At 36.1% G+C, this 17,770-nt stretch overlaps 2 protein-coding genes across 2 annotated transcripts; both read left to right on the top strand.

The window, feature by feature from the left end:
• Positions 1-215: 215 nt before the first annotated feature.
• Positions 216-11,769, top strand: cd151 (CD151 molecule). The gene is made up of 9 exons (XM_066668927.1): positions 216-339; positions 1,809-1,888; positions 2,518-2,602; positions 3,367-3,558; positions 7,693-7,767; positions 8,791-8,895; positions 9,761-9,916; positions 10,214-10,300; positions 10,399-11,769. The coding sequence occupies exons 3-9, from the start codon at positions 2,519-2,521 to the stop codon at positions 10,456-10,458; spliced, it is 759 nt and encodes a 252-aa protein (XP_066525024.1). The 5' UTR covers positions 216-339; positions 1,809-1,888; position 2,518; the 3' UTR covers positions 10,459-11,769.
• A 169-nt stretch (positions 11,770-11,938) lies between these two features.
• Positions 11,939-17,695, top strand: gatd1 (glutamine amidotransferase class 1 domain containing 1). Its single transcript, XM_066669462.1, has 7 exons — positions 11,939-12,113; positions 12,318-12,394; positions 15,942-16,047; positions 16,253-16,360; positions 16,471-16,562; positions 16,690-16,783; positions 16,937-17,695. Exons 1-7 carry the CDS (start codon positions 12,065-12,067, stop codon positions 17,050-17,052), a joined length of 642 nt encoding a protein of 213 aa, XP_066525559.1. The 5' UTR covers positions 11,939-12,064; the 3' UTR covers positions 17,053-17,695.
• The last annotated feature ends 75 nt before the right edge of the window (positions 17,696-17,770 follow it).

The raw sequence follows: 17,770 nt of genomic DNA, 5'->3' as shown, positions 1-17,770 counted from the left end.
TTCTTCCCAGCTGCGTGGTAGGCCACTATGTATTTCTTGCAAAAAGTTCAGATGTGTTTCCTCTCTCCACCACAGTGAACAATGAAAATATTTCGGAATAAACGGCTGCTTTCCTGAACATCTTACATTTGCTCTCTCTCTCTCTCTCTCTCTCTCTCTCTCGCGCGCGCGCGCGCGCGCTCTGTCTCAGTGCGCGTGCGCAGTGAGCTGGTTGGGACCGCTCCGCTACTCCGGGTATAAAAATAGTTGTTTGTGGGGTAAAGCGGTTTTATCGGCGCACGGAGAACAGTGAGCTTCCACATCTCACCGCTTTGTATTCTCCAACAACAGCTACAACAGGTACGAGAACTACTGCCCCGTCTAATAGTTAACCAAGTTCAGTTTTCTTCACTAACTTTTTTTTCTAGTTTGAGAAATAGTGACCTTCTGCAGTCAAAGGGTGAAACGTATAAAATGTCATTTGCCCGTTTTAAGTGGTTTACTGAACACATTTCTACCTTCTGTGCTTTTTCCAAGGTTTTTATAAAGAGCGGTAATCACGGTGGTATATTTTGTAATAATGTTTTAAAAATAGTTATACGCAGTTCAGCTCTCTGGGGGTGTTTCTAGTTCCATGTATCTCTCCCCTTCTCTCTCCCAGTGTGAGTGAATGTGTGTACCGGGTATCACACTGTGGGAACTGAAATGTGTTTACACACTAATACTGTTGGCGACGTGACTTACTTAAGAGGTCCACAAGTTGGTCCCAATAAAGTAAATCACTACATTTCAAGATGTAAGCTCAGAGTATGTAAGGGTACGTTTTAGGGCTAGGTACGACCCCATGAAATATATAAATCAATGTCAGTGTCCCAGGAAAAAAATCTCTCTCTCTCTCTCTCTCTCTCTCTCTCTCGTTTGTGTGCCAGTAGTGTATCTGTGCTGTATTATGAATTACGATATACAGATAACACACATTCCACACATGGTGTGGTGTAGCCATGGAATACTTGAGACAGCAAAAATGAATTCAGAGAAGCATGAGTGTATATTAGACTAGGCTTTTTTAAATATATATGTATAAAACCTGCCATGAACACTTGAGTTACAAATTGGAGACAGTTCTCATCTTAACCAAGTCCTGGAATGTTGTGTATATTGAATGTATATATATATATATATATATATATATATATATTGTTTGTTTACAACCATACAAGCACAAAAATATTTAGCTTCTTGTGATTGTCTGTTTACAACAGAAATTAGGGTAAAACCTATTGGTATCAGTGGTGTTCTGGTTATGGAGATCAGGGCTAGTTTGGCTCTGTTATCACGTTTGTCTGAATGTTCACAGAGGTCTTATCAGTTGATTCAGCTAATTTAAGGTGCAACTGTACTGTGCACAGTTCCAATGAAAATCATTGTCAATAGAATGTAAAGCTCTGGAGCAAGTGCATAATGGGTAAAATGGTATTAATAACCTGTCGCTTCAAATAATTAAAATTGTATCTACTTATTTATTATTAACATGTAAAGCATGCATTGGTTTATACAACCGTTCCTTCATGTATAACTAGGGTTAATCATGAAATAAACAGTAGCACTTCTACCAGTTAACAGAAAGGTATAAAACCACAAGTGTGTCACACTGATCAGACTCTGTGTGGACAGTTGTGAGACTGGCTTTCATTTCCACACTGCAGAGACAGCAGGGTAGTGTTACTCAGACAGTGACAGATATGTCTGCCCATTGCCAGGCCCTCTGCCTGGTGGGGGTCACAGTAGTAAAAGTCTGTCTCTCTTTCTCACACGCTCCCTGTGGGAAGGCCAAGACGATCCACAGACTGCACAGATATCACAAGGCCTGAACTTTGAGTGGATAAGAAGTGGTCAGAGAGCTGTGAAGGTAAATTACATGTCATATATTTCATACTGATTTCACAGCCGCTGCATGCAAATCCATAAATGCCAAAGTATTTTATATTATTTTAACTAGGGCTGTTATGATGATTATTTGACATTTACCTATTTACACTAACAGTTTAAAGGGTTACTGGTTCATTTTTATTAACATATTTATTAACTGTTATTAAGGCTGTGAAACTGTCTAGCTAATTAATAAACATCGACCTGAATGTGATTTAGAGTTCCTACATTTTTACTGCTATATTTTATATAAATGAATGTTTCCTGCATTCATTCAGTTGTAGTCTAAACAGAAAATATAGTCATTTCACATTCTGACTCTGCTTTGGGTATATATTGAATGAGCAGCTTTTAATTGCCAAAAACAGGGAGTGCTGTTTATAGGAAAACAAGTCGATTTTCACAATATCCAGATGGAGCCATGCAATCTTCTTCTATTAAATGTTTCTGCATGATGGTAATCTTCATAAATCCTCTCTCTTCTCTATTTTATTATTTCCCAGCAAAAGTAATAGAGCTCAGTTAATTTAAGAAATAGAGTCAATGTGAAGCCTAGTTATTATACATTTAAGTGCATGTTCACTGTGTTTTTTGTATATTTCCCTCCAGGATGGTGGCAGACGAGGAAAAGACAAACAGCTGTGGGACAATCTGTCTCAAATACCTGCTCTTCACCTTTAACCTGCTTCTCTGGGTCAGTCTGAATGTTGGCAATAAACACATGTTTATGCTGAATTTTCACATGCTTCAAATTATAGCTCACTTATCCACAAATCCTTTATACCTAGACATGTTATTAGAGAAAATACTGTGCCAGTTAACCGTGATGATTCACCTGCAGTGCCACTGATTTTCAGTCAAGGCTTAGTCTTATATTTGTTTGGGAAATAGGCCCATTGGATTGTTTTAAGTCAGGCTTTATCTGTTCTATACTAGGAATGCAAAAGTTTGTACCCCCATGGCCAAATGATATGTTTTGTTAAAATGTTAATTGAAAATAAGTTAAACACATCAAAAACAGTGAGCAGGGATTTTAATATGATATTTGTATTTCATTTATTTTTACATTTTAGCACACAAATATGTTTGTTTTTTAATAAACTTAACCATCAATTATGAAATAATACATGTGATATAAATGTATATCCACACTTATTTTTTTGGTTTGTTTGTTTGTTCGTTCACTTAAATTCAGATAATTAATTGAAGCTGTGCTCCATGTGAACAACCACCATTCACTTAGAACATCATTGAACAAGGGACACACAAAATTTGGCATGTGACCGTATTCTGTACAGATCATGAATATTCCCCAAATTCATTACTGACTTGTGATGCAGGAAAGCTACCTGGTATTATACTGAGAATTTAGAATGACTTTGCTATGATGCTGTGTCTATATTATATTTTTATTTTATATTCTATTATATTCCTAAAACCTTTGCTTTGTGCCTCCAGCTGTCTGGAGGTGCTGTGATGGCAGTGGGGTTATGGACGTTGGTAGATAAGAGTGATTACATCAGTCTGCTCTCCTCCAGCACATATTCTCTGGCTGCATATATCCTAATAGCAGCAGGAGCCATCGTTGTTCTCACTGGAATCCTGGGCTGCTGTGCCACCATTAAAGAGAGCAGAGGACTTCTTATAGCGGTGAGTGGGCAACAGACTGCAATTATTATGGATGTGACCAATTCAATATCGAATTGGCATTCAAAGCAGTCTTTGGAAAATTAACAACGATTTCTGATACAACCTTAGTTCTCCTCTAAGATTTCTTCATTTACTGCCTTTCTAGGCATCTGAATTTTGCAAACATATGTTTTGAAATAAAATGTGCTTTTCTGTAGTACATAATAAGAATCAATACTTCATTAGAATAATAATGAAAAATCAATACATTTTAGAAATCAGTATCAAAACGTCTGTTAAATAATGAGCTCACAGTAGAAAATTACAAAGCAATGAGAAAGTGTTACACCCCTTATGTAATATTACTGTATTTTATGCAGCATAATTATTTAAAATAAAGCAGGGCTCAAACATCATACAAACCAGTACATTTATTGAAACTCATATTGCACTGTGTAGTGTTCTTACTACACATCATTGACATTATAAGCTCTGTGGAAAGAACAAAAGCTTTTTTCAGAATACAAAGGAGCACTGCCAAAAAACTGTCCTAGACGTCATTCCAAATATAGTTGTGGAACATTTTTTAGATGAGTTGGATCCACATTGCCCTATTTCTATTAATGTCTAGGGAAACTGGAGGGGAAGATTGCTTTTTTCATTTCAGATTAACGCACTGGTGCAAAACATGCATTTTCCTCCTGCCAGCATTAGCATAAGATGAACTGCAAAGGCTACTGGATCTGTTTTTAACACTGATGTCATCCTTCAGTACAGTTTAAATTAGATCATATGCACGTGTGTAGGTGTCTTGTCACAACACTGTCAACATTTGTGATTTAAATAACTGGTGTGTGTCTTTAAGAGCACTGAGTGGGAAACTAAGTCACAGCTGAGGAATTATGTGCATGGGTGTGTAGAGGAATGAAGGGGAGAGTACTGAGAGAGCAATAGAGTCCATAAAGGAAGGGAGTCATAGGAAGATGTGTGTGGGAGAGGGCGCGAGATGGAGGGGGAGGGGATTAAAATGCTTGGTGCAGGCTTAGTTATTATAAATGTTTCACCTTTATTTATTGCTTTTTGTTCCACTCTTTTTTTTTTTTTTTTTTTTTTTTTAAACCAGTACTTCCATAGGTTTACAATGTGCAGGACAAAAAACTTTTTACATTTAAACTTGGAAGAATTCTGATTGAAATTTTTAAATTGTAAAACAAATTAATAAATATTAGTGCTGTCAAAATGAATGCATTAACGCATGTGGGAATTTAATACTTTAATTTTTTGATCCTAATTAAAAATTTCACCAAATTAAATATCATAACCAACTCTCTCTCTTACCCTTCCTCCTTTCTCTTGCTCTCTCTCACACACACATACACACCCCTTGTTTCCACCTTTGAGATACGAGCTGCACTTCACATTCTCCATTAAAGCTTATGTGTCTGTTGCTAAAGCTCTCCCTGAAACATTTACTCAACAAAATTAAGTTACTCTAATTTAAAAAATTAATAAACTGAGATTTTTATAATAAAGAAAAAGGAATCTTGGCCAGTTTGTCATGCATATCACATTTATCTCCCTCGAAACGTGTGTACTAGCATTTTAACTTTATTGCTGTGATTATAGTTTTAAATTGATGTAGGTTTTCTGGGTTTAAAACAGACCATCTCAGAGCACGGTGGAGCAGCAGGCAGTGTTGCAGTCACACAGCTCCAGGGACCTGGAGGTTGTGGGTTCAAGCCCCACTCCATGTGACCCTCTGTGAGGAGTTTGGTGTGTTCTCTCCATGACCGCATGGGTTTCCTCCCACAGTCCAAAAACACATGTTGGTAGGTGGATTGGCGACTCAAGAGTCCATAGGTGTGGAGGACTGGTGCCCCCTCCAGGGTGTGTTCTTGCCTTGTGCCCAGTGATTCAGGGTAGGCTCCGGACCCACCACAACCTTGAACTGGATAATCGGTTACAGTGAATGAACAAATGAATGAATGAATCTCAGAGTGGCCAAATCTTTTAGGGGAGGACTTCACCACTCTGTGAAACTGTGCAGGCAAACAGTGAAATAATTCAAGGATAACATTTCTTGACTTACAATACTAAAGAACCTGGGGATTTCATCCTGTACGGCACACAATATCATTAAAGGATACAGATAAACTGAGAAATCTTTATATGCAAGTGACAAGGCCCAATGACTGTATTAGCTGGTTGTGGTTTTTGAGCCTTCAGGTCACACTGAAATAAAAACAGACATATATCTATAGTTACCGCATGAGCTGAGACTCATCTTGCCAAAACCACGGTCTGTAAACACATTTCATCACTGCATTCACAAACACAAGGTAAAACTCATAAATGGTGCATTATGAAACAATAAACACTATAATGTATAATGTAAGCTGTTGAGCAGATGAAATTTAATAACAAGCAAGAATCTGATACAGTTCTCTTTCAAAACTATAGCAACTGATTTCCTCAAGTAAAGTCTCACCCTGTCTCAACTTTTCAGAAACGTGTTGCTGCTATCAAATTCAAAATGGGCAAATGATTTCCCAAAAGAAAGAAAGTTTTTCAATTTAAGCATTTAAAATAACACATTTTTCCATCACATATACAACCCCAGTTCCAAAGGAGTTGGGACACTGTGTAAAACATAAATAAAAACAGAATGTGATGATTTGCAATTCCTTTTCAGCCTATATTCAATTGAATACACTACAAAGATAGTGGTTTCAAATTGATAAACTTTATTGTTTTTTGCAAATATTTACTCATTTTGAATTTGAGGCCTGCAACATGTTCCAAAAAATGTTGGGACAGGGGCATGTTTACCACTGTGTTACATCACCTTTCCTTTTAACCACACTCAAGCGTTTGGGAACTGAGGACACTAACTGTTGAAGCTTTTCTGAAGTGTTCCTGAGCCCATGTGGTAATATCCATTACATGTCTGTTTTTAATGCAGTGCCACCCGAGGGATTAAAGGTCATGGGCATTCAGTGTTGGTTTTCAGCCTCACCGCTTACTTGCGGAGATTTCTCCAGATTCCCTGAATCTTTTGATGATATTATGGATTGTAGATGATGAAATCCCTAAATACCTTGCAATTGTACGTTGAGAAATATTGTTCTTAAATCAGACAATTTGCTCACGCAGTTGTTCACAAAGTGGTGAACCTCGCCCCATCCTTGTTGTGAACGACTGAGCCCTCCCTTTATACCCAATCATGACAACAGGTGTTTTTTGAGCATTCCTCAACTTTCCCAGTCTTTTGTTGACCCTGTCCCAACTCTTTTGGAACGTGTTACAGGCATCAAATTCAAAATGAGTGAAGTTTGTACCATTTGAACATTAAATATCTTGTCTTTGTAGTGTATTCAATTGGATATAGTTTGAAAAGGATTTGCAAATCATCGTATTCTGTTTTAATTTATGTTTTACACAACATCCCAACTTCATTGGGATGAATTGCGGTTGTATCTCATTGACCAAGTTTACAGTCATTTACAGCGGGGGATAAGGAGTCAGCCTCTTCTTGGTTTTGACTTTTTTATCTGCAATGTTTCACATTTAAACCGCTGACAGATATCTTTTTCTCTCATTTAAAGGAAAGGTAATCTCTGTGAATGTACAATACACCATAACAACTGTCATAAAGAAAAGGCAAAGGGATTTGGACATTACATTGTCTACTGTGTAACGTAATGTGTAAAGTTACTGTGTAATTTAATAAAAAAATTCATGGAATTTGGAGGTGTTTCAGGGTAAGGCACTTTTTTTTATTATTTCTCATGGTGGATGATTGTGACAAAGTTAACTTATACTTTGCTGACGGTACCATTAATGCAAAAACGTACATACAACAACATATTCTGCCTTCAAGATGATATTTCTCCAGAGACGCTCATACATCATTGCAAATACAATGCAAGCATCAATACTGAAATTTTTTTTTAAATATTATTTTGGTTGATACTTTTATGTGTCAAATAATGTGTTGTTGTATTGCTATTTATAACAGGTTAAATATATTTAATAAATAAATAATTAAACATTTTTTAGATATATTCTCATTCTCATCCCTAGTTTAGTTTGATGTTATAACTGAGTAAGTACTGTCTCTGTTTTTCAGCATTTTTTCTAATATTCCTTTTTCAGTTCTTTGTTCTGCTGCTTTTAATATTCTTGTTGGAGATCACTGCTGGAATTTTGGCCTATGTGTATTATCAAGAGGTAAAGTATGTCCTTGCACTATGTCACAGTATGATCCAGTAATGTACTGATGCCGTTTTGATGCCATGTCATTTGATACCATTTTGTTTTTCTGTTACACTGATATATTTTCTGATGTTTCTAAACAGCTTCGTTTTTCTTTCCTTTAAGCTTCCAAAACGACCTCTAGATGCATGCAAATAACACCACAGCATTTAACCCTGAAGGTGGAGTTAGGACTTTAATGTGGCTTTGCACATATCATTTTACTCACCCAGAAATCAGCTGCCACAGTACTTTTTTAATAGCTAAGAGGGTCTTTAATAAATCTTTATACAAGCTTTTGATTAACTGTGCACATTTAGGGGTGGGTGATATGACGATACCCAAAAGACATTTTCTGAATACATGATATGCATCTCACTATCTAGTTTGTCTCAGGTTTAATTAGTTTACATTTTTTTCCAAGTTTGTACATTCTGTGCTGCATTAAATCAATTTTGAATTTTCTGTTGTGTTCTCTTTTAGTGCCATAGTCCAAAATATGCATTAAAAAAAGATAATTATGAAATAATGTGACACAATCAATGACAATAATAGTAAATATCATCAAATTGCCCACCCCACGGGCCATGTAATACCATGACATACTAAAGATTTGACACTTTAAAATTTTATTGGGTTATATAACCCAGCATTAACATATCATTAATACAAACTCTCTGAATAAAGAAATGCAGCTGAAGTTATATTCACACCATCTTCTGTTAAATGTATGACACTATCTGCATGCCTTCCTTTGATAACTTCTGTCATTATAAAACCTATCTCTCTTCCTCCTCCACTTCTTCTTGGTGCAGTGTTTCCCTTTCTGCTATGAGGTAAATAACTACCACACTGTCAGATTTCTCTCCTTTGTGAGACTATACTCATCAACCCTTCAGCAACAATAGTTTTCCTAATTTTGTATCAACATAAATGTGAAATACATTATTTGAAAATACTGATGTTTAACTGTCTTTGCATTTGTTTTCCTTTGTGCAGCTGAACGAGGAGCTGAGAGCAGATCTGAAGGTGACTATGGTAGAGAAGTACCAGCAGCCGGGAGAGGAACACATCACCAGAGCTGTGGATAAACTTCAGCAAGATGTAAGAGTTTAATAATAAAGGGAGAATGACAAGGCAAATACAAAGTGTTTTTATAGTGTATTGTTGTAGTCAGACATTAAAGCATTTATGTAATTCACTATTTTATTTGACCTAGAATGTTCTTTTGCTTTTATATTATATAAGATTTACAAGAGGAAACATCTCCCCAAACATTCAGATCTCATTGTCAGATCAAATATCATATCTTCAAAATGCTAACTTTTAACGAGAAGGAACTCTAAACACTCTAAACTCTAAGGTAAATTAAAAAGAATTTATTCCAAGTCATTTTGTCATATTTTAGGTACACTGGAAATTGGCATTTTTAAAATGATATAAAAATGCAAAACAACTAAATATTAGATGTTTATTTTTCAAAAGAAAAATGATTTTACTACAAGAATTGTTCTCACCAAACACTAAAGCAGCCCTTGTACTCCTTAGTAACAAATGGTCACCCAAATCATATAAAAATAAATTGCCCTTATCAGATAAAACAACACAAGATTTTTCCACTGTTCCACTGTTATTGTTGTATAATGACAGATTGTCTTGAGAATCTAATTGCTAATAACTACTATGAAATTAATATTTAACAGCATATAAAATATATAGGAGTGAGAATGGGAAAATGAAATGTGTTTTTGCATACAGTAGTTGAGAGTTTTAAAATGTAAGCTTTTTAATTCATTTAATTTTATATAGTTATTATTCAGAAATCTTTGATTCTTTTATTGAGGAACAAGAAACAGAACTGAAAGAGGCCATGTAGCTGATTCTTATAGTAAATCTCACTCTGAGTGTTTTTAAAGTAGCATTCTGAATCTTTATTCTCTTCCCCCACCTGCTCTCCTCTGTGGTACAGCTGAAGTGCTGTGGGAGTAACAGCTCAGCAGACTGGCAGGAGGGAGCCTGGATACACACATTTGCTGACAAACGGCTGGTGCCTGACAGCTGTTGTAAAACCCCTACACATGGCTGTGGAGTGAGAGACCACCCATCTAACATCTACAAAATAGAGGTCTGTTTTTACCTTTATTTATATTTTTCTTTATTCCAACTTGATTTACCATGTTTTTGAGCAAAAAAAAAATATGCTGTCCTTTCAGTTTATAAAGCAGCTCAATGGTCTGTTCATTGCAGTTTTACTGTGTGAATATTTTACTTTGCATAGAATTGCTTTGGTGTGACAGATCCGTTGTTATTTAAATTTGAAATACAAATTAAGTAATAATGAAAAAAAAAATGTTTGTCATGCTTCTAAATATGATCACAGGGGTAGCATTCCTTAGAACCTTCTGGGTTTTTTTCCTTTCAGGGAGGTTGCATTTCTAAATTAGAAGAGTTCATCCTTCAGCATTTGCAGATATTGGGTGCAGTAGGGATAGGAATTGCATTCCTTCAGGTAAATAATCATGACATTTTACTAATTATTGTGAATTTTTGCTATCCTTTATAATATTCATCTTTTTCTCTGTTTTGTTTTGGATATTTAAATTCTAGATTTTGGGAATGATCTTCACTTGCTGTTTGTATCGAAGTTTAAAAGAGGAACCTTACTGAGACCCTGTATCCATTTCAAACCTCAAAAATCTGTCCACAATTCCCATCATTTTGCCTTCACACTCTGATATTTTGTGCTGTTCTGTAATGTAAATACTTTGAAATATGTACAGTAAGCAATCTAGCAGTACCCTCTTGAAAAAGGGTAAGTCCCTAATTCAGTATGTAAATCACAAATGGTATGATACGGTATGTGAAGTGCAAACAGAAGTCAGTGGTTAATACTTTTTAACTAATAACAAAAAGATCTTATAAGGATCTTTTCCTTATATATTTTTTTAAATATATGCTCTTTCTAATTTTCGTAACTGCTCCAAAGATTTTCAATCCACACCACCTTCCTTATGTCAATACTTGATGGTTGTTTGGAAATCTTTACACAAGTTTTCATCTGCACAACTCCACTGGGCCTTTGCTGTCATATTTTGCTCTAATTTAGATTTTGATTTTTATACAGAGACTCCAAAATCCCTGAAATGTCAAATAATCTACAATTTTAGTGAAATACCTAAAATTCTTGCAAATTATTTCTCATTTCTCCACATTTTATACCCATGCTTGAACATTAGAACACCATTTCTCAGTCTACAATTGCCCCAGTAACTCTTTTGGGAGGTTAAAAATGCAAAAATTTTAGTCTTTCTTCCATTTCCTGTTTTTATTTGCATTCTGCCCACTGTCCCAAATGTACTGGTTTATTTTGGTTTTAGCTATAGGCTTATATTTCTAGACCTCTAAGGGTAGACATGTGGGGGTTTACCATTTAAAGATAACGTCATGGTCACAAATGTGGTTTCTGCACACAAATAGTGCACCAAACATTTTGCATAAAGAGTCATGTGTCTTAAATATTTCTTTCTAGTAAACATATACTGCCCTATTTGTGTGTATATATAATGTTCATGTTAAGTAATATATATATATATATGTGTGTGTTCATAAGGAGTAACATATAAGTAAGGGATTGCACTGTTATGTGCACCCTGCAGTTCTAGAGATAATTAAACCCTGCAGAAATTCTTTGAATATCTGCTTCTACTTTTCAAAAACAGAATGCATAGGCTCAGAATTTTGCCATGGACCTGCAGGACTTGGATAATGCCAAATCTCTCTACACTGTAAAATGTTGAAGCAAGGTTTTGCTTTAAACTACTGTACTCAAACTTGCTTGAATCCGTGTGTTATTATCTTTGTTTTGTTTTTTATTTTGTATGTATTTTTTTGGTGTTTTTAAATAAAGGACTATATATTTGCACATACATATTAGTACTCATGTAAATCAAAGTGTTAGCCCTATATCTAAAATATAAAAGAATTACACCAGTACAGTACGGTTTGTGTGATTTTTATACTGCCTTGGTGTATTAAAAAAAGAAGAAAATAATAATAAAAATTAATCACGCTTTGAAGGAACTCACCGCTGTCTGCATTTTCACTGCGGAACTAAATCTATACGGATAGTTTCAGAGGAACCTTTTGAATTGACGGAACCATGAAAATAAAGAGGACTTGCATTAATTCTGCTAGTGGTTGTGAATTAAGTGTTTTGTAGCCGTGTTCTCTGCATTTTAATTGCGCTGAAAGAGAGAGAGCGAGCTCCAGGAGGATGACTTCTAAACCCACCTGTGTTATTGTAGTCAGCGCAGCTCCTCAAGGTACTGCAGCCCCTGCACTTCTACATGATGACTAAACTATATGAGTGTAATGGCGTTTGTTAAATATTTACAAAAAATAATCTGGTCTAATTACATGAATGAACAACTAATAATTTTAACCAGTAAACTAGTGTCTACTCGGTCAGTGCAGAGCCTCATCACACTGTAGGTCCTCCTGTGTGTGTGTGTGTGTGTGTGTGTTAGGAGTCTGTGCTCGGTCCTTCCAGCAGTGTTTCTCTCTCTGCAGTCCAGTGTTCAACCTGCAGACAGCCACACCGGGGGTGAGAAATTGAGAATTCACTCACTCACTGAATGACAGGATCACCCAGCGACTGGTTACTGATTAGCTGAACAATTGAACAAAGTGGGTTTGAATATGAAAATCACCATAATGCATAACTACTCTAAAATTTCCCTGACAGCAAGGAGACGGCGGACCACTCTTGATCCACTGAGGGCAAAGTTGGAGGTCCACTAGTGTTTTGCACAGTGTTTTCTGGGCGGACCACTGGTGATTAAACAGAATTTTAGACAAAATGACACATTTTAGCACTTTTCCATTCACAGTCCAATGTACAATTTTTCTTCATTAGGTTCTTTTTTTATTTTTTATAAATATGATTAGTAAATAACCTTAATCCAGCACAGTGTCAACATTTTCATAATAATCATTTTATATCAGGCTTATACTCATTACTATATCTCTCAGAGTTGTTGGTAATATTTGTATTAGATTGTTTTCCAGATTAAAAGTCTCTGTGAGTTTAAAATCTGTTTTTTGTGAGATTATAAATGAGTTATATCCTGAACACAGGACAGTGGTCCGATGGTGGAGCAGCAGTGGTGTGACAGCTTTTTTATGGCAGTGGACCGATACATGCTCGCTGTTTGGGTCCTTGCTCTCACAGTATAACAGTCCACTTTTTTTCATTTTGGTTGTGGGGGCGGGGTAGAGTGAATCAGGTTTGTGCCAAAAAGAATCGCACAAAAAATAAATCCCAAACGTAAATCTTATAACTTGCAAACAAAATATCCAGCTCTGACCTTTGTGCGCGAGCTGCACGAGCTCTGTGCGTGTGATTCCTGAGTTTTGCAGCAGTTCTGGCACAAACCTCTCGCGGGGGCGGGTTTTCTCAGGTGTGCCTTCCCATTGGCTAATGAACTTTTGAGTGAAAGCTCGGCCTTGGACGTTGTTCACAGCTGAGTGCAGCAAGCGTGTGTTGCTGAATAGCTCTGAAGTTTTATTTCCTCTTTCCTAATATATTTAAACAGATAGTTAATTTTGCTTGTACTGCATACTGTTAAAACATTTTGACATTTTCGTCACTTCACCTGTTCTTGTTTATTATAATGTTGTTATCTTGTTTATGCTCTTGTTTATTATTTTTAATTAATCATTCACATTTCCACACAAAATGAAAAAATGACAGTGGACTTTGCAAAAGTGTAATTCAACTTTATTCAATTGGTATTCACTAAAGGAGCAGAAACATTGTCTCTCATACTCCTTATTCTCTCTCATGTTTCTCGTATTCTGACATTCTGTAAAACAAAATTTACATGACATTTGTTAAAAACAAACTTTGATCTTCAAAATAAAATCTGATTTAAATCATCTAGCAGTGATTGTGGAAAAGGGAAGGCTCATAGGTTTCTGAACAGGATCTCAAGCACTCATATAAATATTATTTTATTAATAAACAGAAATAAACGCACATGGTTTCACCATGGGCAAACAGACAGTATCGCCTTCCTCAGATCAGTATCTGGTAATGAGAGTCAAACAGGTTTGTTTTCACAGTAAAGTATTTAACGTTTTGTTTTAGGCATACCTCAAGAGCTACATTAATATTGTCAGGCTTTTCAATCAGAGAGAATTAGTGCTTCTGTAAAGTTACTCAGTTTTGTGTGTCTTCACTGCTGAGCTGAAACGCGGAGTCCAAACTGCCTTGGGCACCGAGATGTCACTCTTTAGCCAATGGGAAAGCACCCCTGAGAAAACCCTCCCACGCAGAGGTTTGTGCCAAAACTGCTAGCAAAACTCAGGAATCACACGCACACACAGTTTCCTCTCAAGTTTTATTACCACATTCATCCACCAGCTTGATCTCTCCAGTCATATGACTTTACATTTGTTTGCAAAATCATTACTCAAAAAGTAATTAATCAATTAATTAATTAATTGGTTACCAGCCAACAGACGGGGATGGATGTGATTGGTTAAAACGGATTGGTCGGAGATTTTAAAAATTATAAAAATAAATTATAAATCAATAAAGATTTGCGTAGACCAGGGGTGGGCAGTCTTATCCACAAAGGGACGGTGTGGCGCCTGGTTTTGTTCCAACCTGGAGGTCGCATGATCAGTTGTTTTACTGAGACTAACTAATTAAAGGAGTGAAGTGGCCTGAGTGGACTAAAGTCCAGCAGCCACACCAGCCCCTTTTCGATTAAGATTGCCCACCCCTGGCCTAGACTCTACTCTGACTGACAGAAATTCCTTTTTTTTTTTTTTTAAATGTCCAAAATACTGTGCACAGTTTTATAAGTTGTCAGAGGTTTTGCTAAAAGCTTTATGTTTATATTATTTTGTTTTATTAGTTTGAGGATAAGTTAACTCTAAGGAAGCTGCAAAATGTTATAATGCTCTGCTGCCTCTGGCAGATTCTGAAGAAGTACTTTTCTGCACATTTGTGTTATAACTTCTGCAGAACGCTGTACAATAACATTCTGCTGCCTCTGAAGAAACTGCAGAATAAAATATAAAATAATGCTCTGTTTCCTATAAAATACCTATAATTCATATAAAAAATAGATTTTTGCAGCACTTCCAACAAATTATTAGATTAGATTAGATTCAACTTTATTGTCATTGTGCAGAGTACAAGTACAGGGCCAATGAAATGTAGTTAGCATCTAACCAGAAGTGCAATATATAACATTATTTACATAATTTACATAAAGTGCAGTTGTGAAATGACATTGTGATTGTGGATTGTGATTAAAGTGGAGTTGTGATATGACATTGTGATTATGAAACAGAACTAAGTCTACTGTAACAAAAAAGGAAATCATTCCAAAATAGGAAATCATATGATTTGAAAATCTCCACCCAGTCTGTTTTAACCAATCACATTCATCCTCAACTTATTTGCTGGTAACCACTTCCCCTCTTCCTTGAAGGCAGTGCTGCCTCCAGAACCATTTTGAGTAGTGTTTTCACACATGCAGATTGCTCTAATCTATGAAACTGAATGCCAAATTCCGAGCCATGCTTCAGATGAGACATATGAAGTGCTGCTAACACAACACTATTGAACAGCTAGTACCTTTATAGGAGAAAAATAATGCCCTGTCATGCCTAGTATTACTACGTGAGCATAATGGTTCCCACATCAGATAACATCACACTTGTTTTGAGTGAGGGCCAACAAAAACATAGCTTTCCAATTAAAATGCCATATATATATACATATACACACTATGGCCAAATATTTTCTTATACTTGACATCATTATTTCTGTGGCTTGATATAGAGCATAAAAGAAGCCACTGTACCAACATTCTGTGACAACTATGAATGATATTTGGCCAACGGTTCACACACCTGCAATAAATCCAGGTGAACAAGGCTGTTTATGCTGTTTGTAATGAAACAACCAGTTAGTGTTCTTTAATGACAGGGCTATGACTGTTTTCCACAATGCTGTTAATTATTTGTAATAACTGTCCTTTTGTTGCACATCACTGCATCTGTAACACCACAGAACTCAGTTCTTTGAAATGTCAGTACAGAGTAGCATTTAATCTTGCATTTACATTCAACAGGGGAAACCTATCGATTTTGCTGGGGTTGATGAAAGCTCTGCTCGATGGGTTCAGGAATTCAGTATTAAGCCCTATGCCAGTCCTGCCAAACTGGAGTCCATTGATGGTAGCACATTTCCCGTCATTTTTATGGCTGTTTTTTCCCTTTAAAGCTCTTGTAGCATATTCCATATTTTTCTGCATTTGTTTGTTCTCAATTATAGTGCCACTGATTACTATGTATAGTAATATGCAAGCACACTATTAAATGCTGATCTTATCAGTGTTGTGTTGAACTGCACAAGTTTTGATTAGTATTTGTGGTGTTCCAGGTGCTCGTTACCAGGCTCTGCTGATTCCAGACTGTCCAGGATCATTGAGTGACCTCGCCCACAGTGGCTCGCTGGCACGTATCCTCACACATTTCCTCTCTCAGAAGAGTAAGTGACTATTATACATTAAGTAATGTCTAAGTGCATGAAAGTAGTAGTCCAATGTAATATTTTTTATATGAGTGAAGAGTGTCTTGCTGGTTGTTTGGGTATTCCAGAGCCTGTGTGTGCTGTGGGACAGGGTGTGTCTGCCCTCTGTTGTGCCACAGAAGGACAGAAATGGATATTTAGTGGATACAGCATGACTGGAGTATGTATCATTATGATTAAATATGTTAACATCCGATTGGTAAAAACCCATAAAAAAAAAAGTTCCAAGCATCATCCCATTATAAAATTTACTTTCTCTCTCTCCCTCTCCCTCTCCCTCTCTTAAGCCTTCTGTATTTGAGCTAGTGCGCTCCCCAGATTTTGCCAACCTTCCTCTGATAGTGGAAGATTTTGTGAAAGATAATGGAGGCTCCTATACAGGTACATTTCTGACAATTTATTTTTAAACATCAGTGCCTAAACAATTCTTTAGGGTTTGCTCCGTTGATTATAAAAGGCTAATGTCTGAATCATACAGCCTTGTATACTACTTTCTTCACATTACCAGAACTTGTTTCAAAATCTTTTTTATAGCCAGCCAAGAGGATGCAGTCCATGTGGTCCTAGATCGCCACCTAGTGACTGGTCAGAATTTTCAGTCTACTACAGCTGCTGTCAACAATCTGATGCTGTTGTGCAATGGCAGGTAAAAACCCTGCGTTTTATGTGTACAGCTGTCTGTTTCCCTGACACCTGAAAACTTGACAAAAAACAAGAAGAGGACAATATTGCTTCTTGAAAAACATGAGGACCAAATATATTTTGCATGTATTAGGCCATAAAACAGAATATGTTAAATAATGTGTGCATAAAATGTATAATGCCAGTGAATAACCATCTGTGTTGCCTTAAAATATGAAGATTCACATCATTGACTAGATTTTCACAGTTGTGTAAGGCCTTAGTCTTAAATAACATGAGCACAAAAATTACTTCCTGTATGTTTCTCACAGGAAGTCATATGACATATTCCTGTGAAACACTAAATAAATTTAAGCTTATTTCCTTTCATTTTATGAAGAACAAACAGCAAATTGACTGACTGTTCAAACTGCAATATGTATGTTTTGCTGATTTAAAGATTATAAAAGCTGCAGTGTGAGGCAGTTCTATTGAAGACTTTGTATGTATCTGCCATTTTTAAAACAAAGCTTGGGTCCACATGATTTAGTATCTGATTTTCTGTGTCTAATGTGAAAAATGCAATCAGTCATTGTTCATTTACATCATTTACAGCGCAATACATATAAAAATAACTAACAAATAAAAATGCTATCTATTAATAAATCTATTAATTTTTCATGTAAACTATGTTCCTAGATTGCTTTGTGTAAAAATGTCTATGAATGTTTTTATTAATATATAAAT

This window comes from Hoplias malabaricus, chromosome 4 (genome assembly GCF_029633855.1).
Source record: "Hoplias malabaricus isolate fHopMal1 chromosome 4, fHopMal1.hap1, whole genome shotgun sequence".
NCBI classification, from domain to species: domain Eukaryota; kingdom Metazoa; phylum Chordata; class Actinopteri; order Characiformes; family Erythrinidae; genus Hoplias; species Hoplias malabaricus.
The sequence above is the reverse complement of the archived record's forward strand: the minus strand, read 5'-3'. Positions and strand labels throughout refer to the sequence as shown.